The 14,542-nt window shown below is 41.5% G+C and overlaps 1 protein-coding gene across 2 annotated transcripts in view; it reads right to left on the bottom strand.

Annotated features, from left to right (window-relative positions):
- TBK1 (TANK binding kinase 1) overlaps positions 1-14,542 on the bottom strand; it is a 55,314-nt gene that overhangs the window by 14,815 nt on the left and 25,957 nt on the right. For both annotated transcript variants that reach the window (XR_008626931.1, XM_055117928.1), the window contains exons 7-11: positions 10,478-10,588; positions 7,780-7,959; positions 4,491-4,687; positions 2,412-2,470; positions 1,979-2,070 (exon numbers count right to left, since the gene is read on the bottom strand). Coding sequence is in view for 1 of the 2 variants with exons in the window: in XM_055117928.1 (XP_054973903.1) it covers positions 1,979-2,070; positions 2,412-2,470; positions 4,491-4,687; positions 7,780-7,959; positions 10,478-10,588 (639 nt within the window). In the remaining variant the exon portion in view is untranslated. The remainder of the gene's footprint in view (positions 1-1,978; positions 2,071-2,411; positions 2,471-4,490; positions 4,688-7,779; positions 7,960-10,477; positions 10,589-14,542) is intronic.

Raw genomic sequence — 14,542 nt, 5'->3', positions numbered from 1 at the left:
AAACCTCTCAGCGATTGCCTAAGGCTGAGAAGCTTTCAGTACAAATAGGCATGACTGCTAATGGGGGTTAAGCTTCCCTTGGCTGGTAACAAAAATTTCTAAGAGCCTCGGTAATTGTTGTGTAATTTTGTGAATGTGCCAATAGTCATGACGTTGAATAAATTAAATGGTTGAATTACATGGTATGTGAATTAAGTCTCAGGAACAATGTTGAAATAGAGGAAGACTGAGGAGATAACCCCTAGAAAGAAGTACAGGTCGTACTAGATGGTAACTAGGCTAAGCCCTAGTGATTGAGAAATGACAAGCAAAACAAAACAAGGTCCTCAGAACAGTGATTCATTTATTATCACGCTGTAATGTGTGGGATATGTTTTATTTTTTTGACTGGGAGTCACACATGGGGGTGCTCAGGGCTTATCCTGCACTCAGGGATCACTACTGGCAGGGCACAGGGGGCATTATGTGGTGCTGGAGAACTGAACCTGGGTAGGACATATGCAAAGCAAATGCCTTACCCACTGTGCTCTCTCTGGCCCATAGGGATGTGTTGGATATCATTGGTTTGTCCTGCTCCCCTTGCCACGAGGAGCTTAGGTTTATCAGTCACACCCATCAAAGTGCTCCTGAGTCACTCCCATTCCTTTGTTTATCTGTAACCACTTCTACCAGTTTATCTGCTCTTCCTCTAACCAAACTCTTAATTTGTAAGGTCAGACCTTGCTAGGACAGTGTAAGTTAATATTGTATTTAAGTTAATATTGTCTTTCTCCTCTCTTATGTCTTTTGAATAGTTTACCTTAAAACAATATCCTTTTTGTATGGACAAAGAAAGACATTAATATGCTTTGGTAACATGGGATTTAATTGGCTTCAAATATTATTCATTCCCGGGCATCTGCTTTCTTGACTCAAGCCTCAGCTGGCCTTACTTCCTAGCACCCTCAAAAGCAGGGTCCCAACGGGGGACGGGACGGACCCAGGGCAAGCGGTGAGTTGTGTGCTACCCTGGCATCGAGATGGGCCTGGCCAAAGCACCTAACGCTTAACTATATGTTAAGAGCTTGGTCATGGGCTTGTCATGTCATGATCCAAAAGCAACGACGAGACTAGGGCCCTGCTAGGGATAGGAAAGACTAATCTGGCCTGAGCGCTGTAGTCTGGGATCGCTGTAGTCTGAGATCGAGGTGACCCCGGAGAGCAATTCTATAAAGCTTATAATATGAATACTTATACTAGTCTGACAAAGAGAGGAGAAACACACCCATGGGGTTCTGCTCTTGGGCGGATGTCCTGCTGAGAGAGATGCTGTCCTAGTGAAAGTATCCCCTAAGGGACAGAACTTTACCCCCTATTGACTGTAACCACACCTATTGTGTAAGCCCCGGCATCCGGGGAGGATGTGGGGGATTTAAGGTAGATGTATGAGGGGGCTGGGGGCGAGTTTGAGTGGAGGCAGAGAAAAAGAATGAAATAGCATGGGGGAGGAAGAAGCTGGAGGAGAATCAGAAGAGAATGGAGAAAGAAGTTTGGAATGAACTGCTGAGACCAACCATCTTGGCTCCGTTCCGTTCCTTCCTTCACCTGCCTCGTCATCGCCATTCAACCTCCCCGGGGTGGGGGAAGCGGCTGGAGACTACCGAACGCGGGTGGTGGGAGAGACAGCACCGCTGCCCTGGGCCCTGTGCCTGGCTCGGTGCGGTGTCGTCGCCCCCCTTTTTGTTTTTCACATAGGGATGCTTTAAAATTCAGATACCCTTTGTCCTACCTCACAAGCTACTATAGGAATACAGTGGGGAAAAAAACAGCTGTGAAATGTTTTGAAAGATAAATATAAAACATAGATATTATAATAAAAAAAAATCATATACCTGATCCTCCCTAGCTTCAAGAGCTAAAGTATCAAAGAGTGGGTTGTTAACTATCATTTAAGAGGTCTAAATGAATGTCAACTTTCAAACTTCAATTTATTACTTACATCAACCATCGTATCCCCTTCCGCATTAATTCCTGATAAAGCAACAATGTACTGGCAATTCTACATGCATAACACACAACTCCAGTGAATGCCTAATGAAGAAATACAAAATATCCATTATTGGTGCTGTATGTGGATAAGTAAAATCACAATAACTGCCAACTTCTATAAACTAATACTGATACATATAACAGAAATAAAAGTATCACAGTTAAGATTAATGTTATAAAATGCACTGTTTCCAAGGATGAAATTTCCTTAAAAGTTTAAGGAAAGTACAACGAAAAACAAAGGCAAGATAACTGATAACATATAACAATTTAAATGATAAATTACTCAAATCATGTGGGTTTACAGTCATAATATATTACGTTCACTATTGGCAGGGTAACTTTAGTTCACGGGAAGATGGCAATCTAATTAAAGCACTAACCTTTGCCATGCTAGCATCCCCATCTAAGTCATAGCGCGGATGAATCTTAGGGAGGGAAACTGAAATACAACGTAAAGTGATTAAAATGAGAAATCATTTCCAATAAAATGCCTTTTTTTTTTTTTTGCTTTTTGGGTCACACCTGGCGATGCACAGGGGTTACTCCTGACTCTGCACTCAGGAATCACCCCTGGCCGTGCTCAGGGGACCATATGGGATGCTGGGATTTGAACCCGGGTCGGCCTCGTGCAAGGCAAACGCCCTACCCGCTGTGCTATCTCTCCAGCCCCCTAAAATGCCTTTCTTTTAAATTAAACATTAAAATAGCAACATTGAAATCTAACACTAACCTCTAAAATTAAATTAAATATTACTGGGAAAACCTTTTTTGTGTGTGTACTGGGCATTGAACCCAGGATCTCACACATGAAGGCCTGTTTCTACCACTGAGCTATATCATTGGTCCCACTATCAAAAGTCTTGACTGTTCTTGGAGCTGGAGTGATAGCACAGCAGGTAGGGCGTTTGCCTTCCATGTGGGTGACCCCCGTTCGATTCCCAGCATTCCATATGGTTCCCCGAGCATAGTCAGTAGTAATTCCTGAGTGCAGAGCCAGGAGTAACCCCTGAGCATTGCTGGGTGTGACCCACAAAAAAAGCGCCCTCCCCCCAAACTTCTTTACTGTTCTTGATTTAAAAAAGCAGCAAACAACATAGGCAGTGGGGCCGGGAAGATACTTTAGGAGGTAAAGCACGTGTCATGCACACTGCCGAGGCAGCAGCAACCCTGGCTCAAACACACTGCACTCTTGAGCACAAAGCTCAGAACAGCCCCTCACTCTCCTTCAAACCCCCACCTACATGAAGTGAAAGTTTCATACAAATTATCTACACTGCTTACAGGAAGCTAATTTTTTTCTTAAATATCTCCCAGAACAACAATCTCAGCACTCAACTTTATTTTTCTGCTAGTAGGGTTACAAGTGAAAATAAGTCCAATGCAAGTCTAATCTTTCCATTGCCTGGCAAAGTGACTTATTTCCACTAGACAAATACAGTACTTATTTGCTGAAATCCATCAAAAGCTTGGTGTTAGTGGCACATTAAAAGCTGAGAGCTAGCCAGCCACGCCTACCTCCCAAAGTCGCCACCATGTGACTCACCCACTGGAGCTGCTCTACCAAACAGAACAAACTCCGAGGAGACGCAAGCCAAACAGCTAAAATTCATGGACACACGGTGTCCGGTTCATACCCTACATCATCCCTTGGAAAATTTAGGGTACCCTTGAGAGGGGAGTGGGTGGAGTCACCACCCCTGAGAGGGAAGTGGGCGGGGTTCCCAACCTGCTGAAGCCTTGCCAATGGCTCAACTTCACTATTTCGCTAATACTCACTGCAGACCAATTCAGGTACTCTGGTGTCCAGACTGGGGTCTTCTTGCCCTACTTCTGCAAGCCCAGGCAGCTCTGCCCACCCCCACAGCAGCTCCCATTGGCCCAGACACAGATCCTGAGGTCTCTAGACCAAGGGCACACACGAGCCATGCAACACCTCCACATTCCTCAATACTGAAATTGAGGAATTTCAGGAGCTCATCAAATTGAATGGGAAAGTAACATAGAAGCCAACTGAACTCAGCAAACAAAAACAGTAACACAGAAGACTCAACTAGCAACCAAGAGCTGAGTAAATCTTTAGAACACTTAAAGACCTGAAATATAACATTTTCACATAAAAAATGATTTAAAACTTATTGATTTTAATACTGGAGCTTTGTTATTCAATCAATTTTAACACTAGAATTGTATTAACAGTTGTGGCTTTTTTCTACATTAAACAAATTTGCTTACTATTTAGAGAAGACATATGACAAATTATTTTATCATGGCATAAAACAAAATATTCAAGGCTTTAAGTTTTATCACTAATCTCTTTCATCTAATTTATAAAATTTTAATGCCTATGCAAGTTCTATATTAATATCACCACCAACTTTATGAAATGACAAATCATTTTTACAATTAAGAGATTTTTCTTATTGACTAGAGAGAACAAAGCAAGAAAAAGTCCATCTCACTTTTTTCGTATATCAATCCTATGATTTTTTGAGGCTCCCGGCTTACAACGAAGATTGGATTTTCCTCAGTAGTTTTAGGAAAATTCTGTGCCAGTTTTCCAGGTTCTAGAACTAAGCGTCGTCCTTCATATATAAGTTCTTGGTTGGAAGAAATGATTTTGGTTTGTTTATATACCAGTTCATGAAATACAGTAGCACTGTGTGAGAAACAATTTAAAAAGACAATAAAATAATTGGGATAAAATAATGATAAAAAAAATTTTTTTTGGGGGGGCCCATCTGATGACGCTCAGGGGTTACTACTGGCTGTGCATTCAGAAATGACTCCTGGTGGTGTTTGGGAGACCTGTGTGGGATGCTGGAGACTGAAGCTTGGTTGGCTGTGTGCTAGGCAAGCATCCTACTCACTGCATTTTTTTTTTTTTCTTTTTGGGTCACACCTGGCGATGCACAGAGTTACTCCTGGCTCTGCACTCAGGAATTACCCCTGGTGGTGCTCAGGGGACCATAGGGGATGCTAGGAATCGAACCCGGGTCAGCCATGTGAAAGCCAAATGCCCTTCTCGCTGTGCTATCGCTTCAGCCCCGCTACTCACTGTATTATCTTTCCAGCCCTGAGAATAATTTTTTTTTTAAATGATCATTCATTTCTAGTTTTTAACCAGTCCATAGAAACACTGCTCTGATGTGGATACAATACTATAAAGACTATTAAACTGAAACTTCCATACAAGCTCTCTACAAAGCATCACTTTAAAATAATTTCTATTTATATACCTCTACAGGGTATATGCAAAATACAGTCTATTTAAAAAAAAATTAAGTTTAGCCAGCAATAGCCACACAAAACCTATCCATTTACATTTCTTACTTTTTTATATATACCAATTAATAACCCATTTCTCACAAAGAGAATTTGTGACAAAAAATTCTGAAAAGAGAATTACCACAAGAACATTTTGTCTCCACCAGAAATAATATACGCAAGCTTTAAGCAAAACCCACATTTTATTTAGGTTAAAATAAGCTAAGTAGCTCCTAGAAGAGAGCGACACAGGCTCTCTTCACTAGGGCAACTTGGTGGGGCTGGGTGAGCCCCCTCCCCATAGAACCCACCCCCGACAGAACCCAATCGCTGCCATGCTCATGGATGCTCTCCACAGGCTCGGATGAGCCTTACACATGAGTGAATCTGCAGAAAAAGCCAGGTATGCAGGACCGGTGACTGAAACCTCTAAGCTCACTGGCAGCAGGAAAAGGCCTCCTCCCCGAATCTCCCAAGTTCACCAGCAGCTTGGCAGTCACACCCACAAACTGCCTCTGACACTATATACTCTCATCACTGGCCAAGATCCAGACTCAGAAATAAAGCTTCAGGAGGAGAGTGACACAGGGCTCACCCACAAGTGAATCTGCTCTACTAGCGTATTCTAAGTTTTAGAAGTTCTGGGCCTCTCACACTCCACACCACTGATGTACTAAGAGCAGCACACATTTGATTGATTGTAATCAATCAAATCTCTTATACAAGGGTTTAATAGCTCCAGGATGAAATACAACAGTCTTCACACAGTTTCCTCTGAGGAAACTTTATTGGATCATTATTAGAAGATTATTCATAACAAGCAACACAAAATTGTTTTGGTTTTGCTTTGTGGGGGCATGGTTTGGGATCTGGGGTGGAAACATTTGAAATATGGTGGTGGGAAGGTGCAGTGGTGGTGGGATTGGTGTTTGAACATTAAATATAATGAATTATTGTGAATGAACAACTTTATAAAAGTAAAATTTATAAAAAAACAAGTTTGGGGCTGGAGCGATAGCACATTGGGTAGGGCGTTTGTCTTGCACGCGGCCAACCCATGTTCAATTCCCAGCATCCCATATGGTCCCCTGAGCACCGACAGGAGTAATTCCTGAGTACAGAGCCAGGAATAATCCCTGTGCATCTCCAGGTGGGACCCAAAAAGCAAAACAAAAACACCTCAAAAACCCAAGCCTAGTAAAATAGATTTTCTTCACCAAAAATATTTTAATATTTAATAATGGAGAATCAACAATAGTGTGCTTAATAGCATCACCTTTGTTTGTTTGGTGTTTGTTTTCAACCACACATGGCTGTGCTCGGGTACCATCTGTGCTATCAGAGATTAAATCAGGGTCCGCTGCCTGCAAGGCAAGGGCCTTAACCCTTGTACATCTCTGTGGCCCTAAGCATTAATTCCAGAATCAGACCATGTGAGTTCAAATTCCAGTCTCTTTACTTGCACTGTTTATTATCACAAAGTTCACTGTTTCCTTTGTGCTACATTTCCTAATCTATAAGGTGGAAATAATAGTACCCACCTCATAAAACTGCTGCTAGGATTAAATAACTTTTAACATTTAAAGAAATAACATTCCGTGCAACACAACTATATGTAATAGCATTTATTAAATTAGGTTTCAAATGATATTTTGAGAAAAAAGGTATATTCTGTCTAAATAGATCTGCAAAATCAAAGCAATGGTTTAGCAACATAATTTTGATTTGTCTCAGTCATAAGCCTCCACTATAATTTAGTTTGGATGGCAACATAAGCTATTATTTTTCATATGAGAATATGATTTTTCTTTTCCTTTTTTCAGGATGGTGGGTTTGGGCCACACCTGGCCGTGCTCAGAGATCCCTCTTGGCAGCGCTCAGCAAACCAAATCTGGGCTGGCCACAGGCTAGGCAAGTGCCTCACCTGCTGTACTATTCTCCTGTCTCTTCAGGACAGGATACTTGATAAATCCTGGCCATTTATAGATAGTTTGTGGTTCTAAAATTATGCAATGAGAGAAATAAAGTACAGAAATAAAGTCTTGCAGATGATGCTTTTGCTTCAAAGAAAAGTGGAAAGGATCTTAGTAAGTTCTCAAATATAATTAAGAAGGGAGGCTGGGTTCCACCCAACAATGCTCAAGGCTTACTCCTGGTGAGCTTGGGGGACCAAATGGGGTATCAGAGATCGAACTTGGATTGGCAGGATACCAGGCAAACGCTCTATAAACTGTATTATTACTCCATCCACTCAAATGTAATTTTCTAAATGAGAACTGGATGTCTTGAGTCAAGTGGAAGTATCTATCTTTGCTATTTCCTTTCATAATTTTTAATGTTTCTTTTGGCTTTGGGGCCACATCTGGTTGTGCTGGGAATTGAACCAGGAATTGAAACGTCATACTCACTGTACTATCATACCGGCCTCTGTAATTTTTATAAATATAACATAATGATACAAGAAAAATACAAAGAGGTACTTACGTATTGTAAGTATGAATATAAATCTTATGAGCTGTCATATGTTGTAGTGAAAAAACATGAATTATCATTCGGTGAAGTATATCACTTGTTTCTGCAAAAAACTGGTCAAAACCCCAACACTTTTCCTGATCTGCCTCAAGGATGTTTGCAAGAACAGGGGTAAGTAGAACCTGAAGACCCCTAAAATAGAAGCGAAAAGAAATATGAAGAGTGAACGAATTTGTTCTATTTTGTCAAGATACAAATATATAATATCTACCAGCTGCTAATATTATCAAAATTTTTTTGAGGAGTGGGGGAATCACACTTGATGATGCTCAGGGGTGGTGATGCTCCTGGTTCTGTACTCAGGAATTACTCCTGGTGGTTGTGGGTGGACCATATGGGATGCAGAGGAACTGAACTTGGGTCGGCTGCGTGCAAGGCAAGCATCCTACCCACTGTGCTATCACTCCAGCCCCCTAATATTATTCATTTTTTAAAAAATCTTTTTTTTTTTTTTTTGCTTTTTTTGGTTATACCCAATGATGTTCAGGGGTTACTTCTGGCTCTGCACTCAGGAATTAGTCCTGGCGGTGCTTGGGGGACCATATAGGATGCCAGGGATTGAACCTAGGTTGGCTGCATGCAAGGTAAACACCCTACCTGCGGTACTATTGCTCCAGCCCCAATTTTAAAAAAATCTTAATTAAACCTGTTAACCTTTCAGAAAGCCAAGTAATATTATTTTAACAGTATCTATCAATGAGTCATAGGTCACAGTATTTTTATGTTATTCACTGGTTATTTCCTGTGATTCTTTTCTCAAGTTTCCTGATTTTTTTTCCCCTAGCACATTTAATAGGACATACCTGGATACTTCTTTAGGAATGAATTAGTGCCCTTCAACTAAGAAACTTTTGACTGTATTTTATTTTGTTGTTGTTTTGGGGGGCTGGAGTGATAGCGCAGTGGGTAGAACGTTCGCCTTGCACACGGCTGATCTGGGTTCAATTCCTCCATCCCTCTTGGAGAGCCCGGCAAGCTACAGAGAGTATCTTGCACGCACGGCAGATCCTGGCAAGCTACCTGTGGCGTATCCAATATGCCCCAAACAGCAACAAGTCTCATAATGAAGACATTACTGGTGCCCGACAGAGCAAATCAATGAGCAACAGGATGATAATAACAGCGACAGTGATAGTTGTTTTGGGGACACACCCAGTGATACAAAAAAACTAAGTCCTGGTTCTGAGCTCAGGAATTACCCCTGGTGCTTGGGGGGCCATATGCGATGCCAGGGAGTGCATCAAGCTAGTTAGCAGCGTGCAGCAAAGCATCCTACTTGCTGTACTATCTCTCTAGTACTACAAACTAAGAAAAATCTTTGAGTTAGAACATTTTTCTAAAAATAAAATGAATGCCCTGTTATTTTACTTTATTTAATCTTTTTTCATGTTCTCACTGAATTGTAAACATAGTCAAACTCCCAGATATGAAATTTCAAATAGTCTTAAAATGTAAACATAACTGTGTCAGACACTGGTTTCCTTGTGTTAGTTTTAAAAGTATGCAGTGGACATTCTTTAGGTTAACAGGTAGCTGTTCTCCCTCTTCTTTTTAAACTTTTTTGGTGGGGGGTGGGTTTGGGCTTACCCTTGGATCTGTGCCCAGGGAATCACTCTTGGTAGGGTTCCAGGGACTATATGGGGTGGAGACAGAACCCAAATCAGCTGAATACAAGGCAAGCGCACCCTATCTGCTATACTATTGCTCTGGCCCTATTCTCCCTCTTCTTGTAAGAGAATTTGTATCTCTCTGCTCTCTTGCTTCCTACAGGAGATGGTCAGGTGGTAGCATCTAAGATTGTTAAACGAGAGACCAGAAATCTTTGTTAAATCAGAGAAGGATATATTTCTTCCCCTGAGCTTTCAAAACCATGAGAATGAGTCTGGAAATGCCAGATGCCACCCTGGGAGCAGCAATACCCCCAAACAAAACCCACCACGATGGAATCAATTTCTCAGAAATCAATGTACAAAAATATACTGTAGGCGCCAGAGTGGTAACATAGTGAGTAGGGCAGTTGCCTTGCATGTGGCCAACCGAGTTCAATCCCCAGCATCCCATATGGTGTCCTGAGCACTGCCACGAGTAATTCCTATGTGCAGAGCCAGGAGTAACCCTGCGCATCACTGGGTCTGACCCAAAAAGCAAGCAAAAAAAAAAAAAAAAACCATAATTGTATTAACTTGTTCTATATATTTTCTATATACATATATGTGTTACACATACAAGACAATTCTAATATTAATAAAATAATCATGAATCATCATGCAATGAGGTTGGTAAATCATAACCTGGATCTCTCTGGTTTCTCTGGTTTTGAGATTTTTTACAATCCATTACTCCTATTTATAAAGTTTTCATGGAGGTTCAATACAATAGATATCAAAGTCCTAACCTGGACCCCCACACTGTCCAGAATTCTAAGTCCAGTGAATAGTAATTTCAAACGTGTGTCCTATGTTCTCACAGAAACCTTGAAATTACTGACTTGGAACACAATCTAGCTTCTTGTCACAAAGACTGAGAACATGAACCAAAGCATACGCTTCTCATAACATCTGGTTTCCTCAGAACAGCTTGACTGAAGTGTTGTGATTCCAGTCCCGGAGGCTCCCAGAAGCACGGAGCTGAGGCGGACCGGGCCACTCACCGGGAGAGACTGCAGGATGCAGGCATGTCTCCACTCCAGTCGATCGGGCCGTTCTCGGCTTTCTGCACTCCGGATATTGCGCCTGAAGGCTTCCCTGTGATTATTTTATACCTTGGAAGTAATAAAGCAGAGTAAGGTAAGCAGTTCATCACTACACAGTCAACCAATGGGCTTTGCAAAATTATTTCCTCAGATGCACCTACAATTATCTACTAGACGAAACTTTGTGACTGATGTTCACGGACTCCATAAACAATCAAAATACTTTGAATCTGACTGACTGAAGTAGAATAGTGGTTGTATGATTTACTTTATATATGCCATAATTAATTTTCATTTGAGATTTCAGAGTGCCATATAACAGCATCTTGATGTTCACAACAAAAATATAAATTTTTCCATCTGAAAAAATCGAGCAAAGACAAAAAAAGTCATGTTACAGAATGTCTCTAGACCATGGGGGGAAAAGCATCTAATCCCTCTTTACCCATATTACCTACAGGCATAGTCAACTAGACTATGTATATATATATATCAACAAGATTCTTTGCATATCAAAAAATACACATTTAGAAAAATGTATATACCAAAATTAAAAGGCAAATAAGATGTGACACTGATGTAGGTGATAGAAGTGAAGATGAGCACTGAAGAAAGAGATGGGGGTAGGGAGGCAAAGGACTTGTAAAATGCTACAGTGAATCAATGAGAGCAGCTTATGAGATTCCAGCATTTTCCTCAACAAAATCTGAACCTAGCAGAGAAATGAGCATCATGTCCCAAGGCTGGAGAGACAGCTCAGTGGGCTGTGTGCATGCTTTGTGGGCAGGAGGACCAGGCTCAACCCCCAGCACTGCCAAGCATGACCCCTGAGTGCTGAGCCAGGTGCAGTCCCCACACAGAACAAAATAAATCCAAAAGAACATGCCTCCCCAGATCAAAGAAAAAACACTGCAGCAGAAGTTATGTTTATAGAAAGTATTTCTGACATTTTTAATGTCTATACTGTGCTCTGAGCGATTTGCTCTTTAGCAGAACAAATCAGTGCATTGATGTGGATTGCTGTGGTGTCCTCAGCTGAAGCAGCCAGGATTTCTGCCTTAAGAGATTTTTCTTCCCTTTTTTTTCCTTCGAGAAAAGCAAGTTAAGCCCAGGGTTTCAGATATACAAAGCACGTGTTCTACCACTGAGCTACATCCTCCACTCTTAAGAAATTTTCCCAAGAAGGAAATTTACGTAAATTATTAGCTGCATAGATAGGACAACGAGATAGTAAAAGGCTTAAAGTGATTGCATGCAGGCAACCCTAGTTTGAACCCAGCACTGGACGGTCCCTTAGTGGCACTGAAGGCAGCCCCACCAGCACCAGCAGATGTAGCCCAAAACTCTCAGCCCTGCAAATTATGCTGTATCCATGGGAAGGATCTGATGGCAGAGGAATAGGTAGATATTTACGAAATAATTCAAGAAAGAAAAATGAATGATGGCAGAATTCTGAAGAATGCTTAAAAATCCGAGAAAAAAGGCTTAACTAAATTTGAAAAGATCCATGAGTAACTCATAACTGGTCAACAAGATGCTGAAGAGTCACCAATGCTATAGTGTGTAACAAAGTACGTTTCCCTTTACAGTACAGTAAAACAGTCATTACTACTCTGTGCATCTCTGCACATTCACTAGCATCAGTGTTGAAATAGTTCAGTTTCTATGCAAACAGAAGCAAAATCTTGTGTTTTTTTTCTTTCTTTGCTTTGGGACCACACCTGGCAGTACTTGGGAGCTCCTCCTGGTTCAGGCCTTGGCAAAGGCTCCCAGTGGTGCCAGAGAGTGAACTCAAGGCTCCTGCATGCAGCCCTGTGAACCATTTTCTTGGACCTAAAAATTCTTTTTTTTCTTTTTCTTTTTGGGTCACACCCGGCGTTGCACAGGGGTTACTCCTGGCTCATGCACTCAGGAATTACTCCTAGTGGTGCTAAGGGGACCATATGGGATGCTGGGAATCGAACCTGGGTTGGCCGTGTGCAAGGCAAATGCCCTACCCACAGTGCTATTGCTCCAGCCCCCTAAAAATTCTTCTAATGTATCTGTTCAAGTTGTGGTCAGCCAAATCATCAAGTTTGCCTAGTTGCTTATGACTCCTAGGTTTGCATTATTAAGGAACACAACTTGCATTTAATATGCTTTTAGGACAGCAAAAGGCTGATAGTGCTTTAAATCATATTTATAAAATAGAAGTATGAGTAACTGGTATCATAGGTACCATTTTGTTTAATGAGAGGCTCTATTCAGGAAAAGGCTTTTTTTGGTTTTTAGTTTTGGGGCCACACCTGGTTATGCTCAAGGCTCACTCCTGGTGAGGCTCCTGGGTCTATGGATGCCAGGGATTGAACCCGGGTCGGCCATATAAAGGGCAAGCACCCTACCCACTGTACTATTGCTCTGGCCCTGAAAAGATTTTATAAAAACAGCCCTTCCAGGCTGAGATGTGATCCCGGGGGCCGCACACACGTGCGGCTCCTCCGCAGCTGCATGAGCGTGAATCCAGACCCAGCTGAACCAAATTCAACATGGGCAGCTACTTGCAGAATGTCTCCAGCCAGAGAACCAAGCCGAGACCCCATGCCCGCCCAGGAGGGGAAAGGTATTTCTCTCTCTTGCCTGTCCCTTCCCGGGGATGAAGGGCATGGGGACGCCATATTATGACGACCACAGATGGGGTTTACAAGCTTGCAATGATTCAATATCCGGAAGAAATCTCCCTGGACTTAGTTGTTAAAGTACAGAAATCCAAAACCTCATTTCCGTTCACAACAGGTCTGACTCTAGTGAGGTGCTCCTAACAATAATGGTGAGGATTGTGTTGAAATATTGAATGTAACCAAAGTAAATAGAAAGTAAAGTGAAATTTATCAGTTACAAGGGGGGTGGTTCGGGGGTGGGCGGGATGGGAGGCGTACTGTGTTTTTTGTTTTTTTTTTTCGGTGGTGGGATATGGGCACTGGTGAAGGGATGGTTGTTTCAGCATTGTATGACTAAGACTTAAGCCTGAAAGCATTGTAATTTTCCACATGGTGATTCAATAAAAAACAAAACAAAAAAACAAAACAAAAAAAAACACAAAAAAACAGCCCTTCCAAAGCAGTCTCAGGTAACTATCTTTATCAAGATAATTAGTAAAGTTAATGGCTAATTTCTTCCTGTGAATATCTATTATCCTTGTTAAAAAACATACTGACATCCAATTTGTTAGGGAAACTTTTATTTCTCAGACCAACAAAAAGACATGCTTCACTAAATATTCTCATATAACATTGTTAAAGTGATTATTTTAGTCATATTTGCCCTTAAAAAGGCAAGTTCAGAGAGCTAGAGGTCTGAAAAAAGTGCTGAGATTTAAAAGAATGGTGGACACATCAAGTTTGCAGCGAATTACTGTCCCTAATCATTCACTAAACAATGCTCAGAATTCCCTAATTTTGGTTTTCTATTTTTGGCCATACTGGCAGGCAGTGGCTCAGTGATCATGCTTGGCTAAGTCTGAAGGATTATTTGTGGTGCTAGGGATCGAACTGGGGTTGGCAGAACGCAAGACTGTACTTAATCACGTATACTATCTCTCCAGTCCCAACCAATTAGTTTTATGTGTATTAGTGTTAGTTTGTCATTAAATGGGGTCATTCATTACTTTTGTTTTGTTTTGTTTATAGCTGGTGGGCTCAGGGCTTACTCCTGTCTCTGCACTCCTGGCAGGGTTCGGAGGAACATATGAGGTACTAGGGATTAAACCCGGGACAGTCACATGCAACGTTAAGGGCCTAACCACTGTACTATCACTCTGGCCCCTCACTAATTTTTTAAAACAAAAAGATGTATAGTCAATTCAACAGGTGACAATTTAATTTTTTTGGTTGCATGTGGGCCACACCTAAAAGTGTTTAAGCTCACTCCTTGGCTCTGTACTCAGGAATCACTCCCAGTGGTGCCTGGAGTTTGAGCCTGGTTTGGCCATGTGCCCTACCCACTATACTCTCTCTAGGCTCCCAATGGGTGAATTTATGAATGAAT

Source organism: Sorex araneus, chromosome 10 (assembly GCF_027595985.1).
Source record: "Sorex araneus isolate mSorAra2 chromosome 10, mSorAra2.pri, whole genome shotgun sequence".
NCBI classification, from domain to species: Eukaryota; Metazoa; Chordata; class Mammalia; order Eulipotyphla; family Soricidae; genus Sorex; species Sorex araneus.
This window is presented reverse-complemented; position numbering and strand designations above follow the sequence as displayed.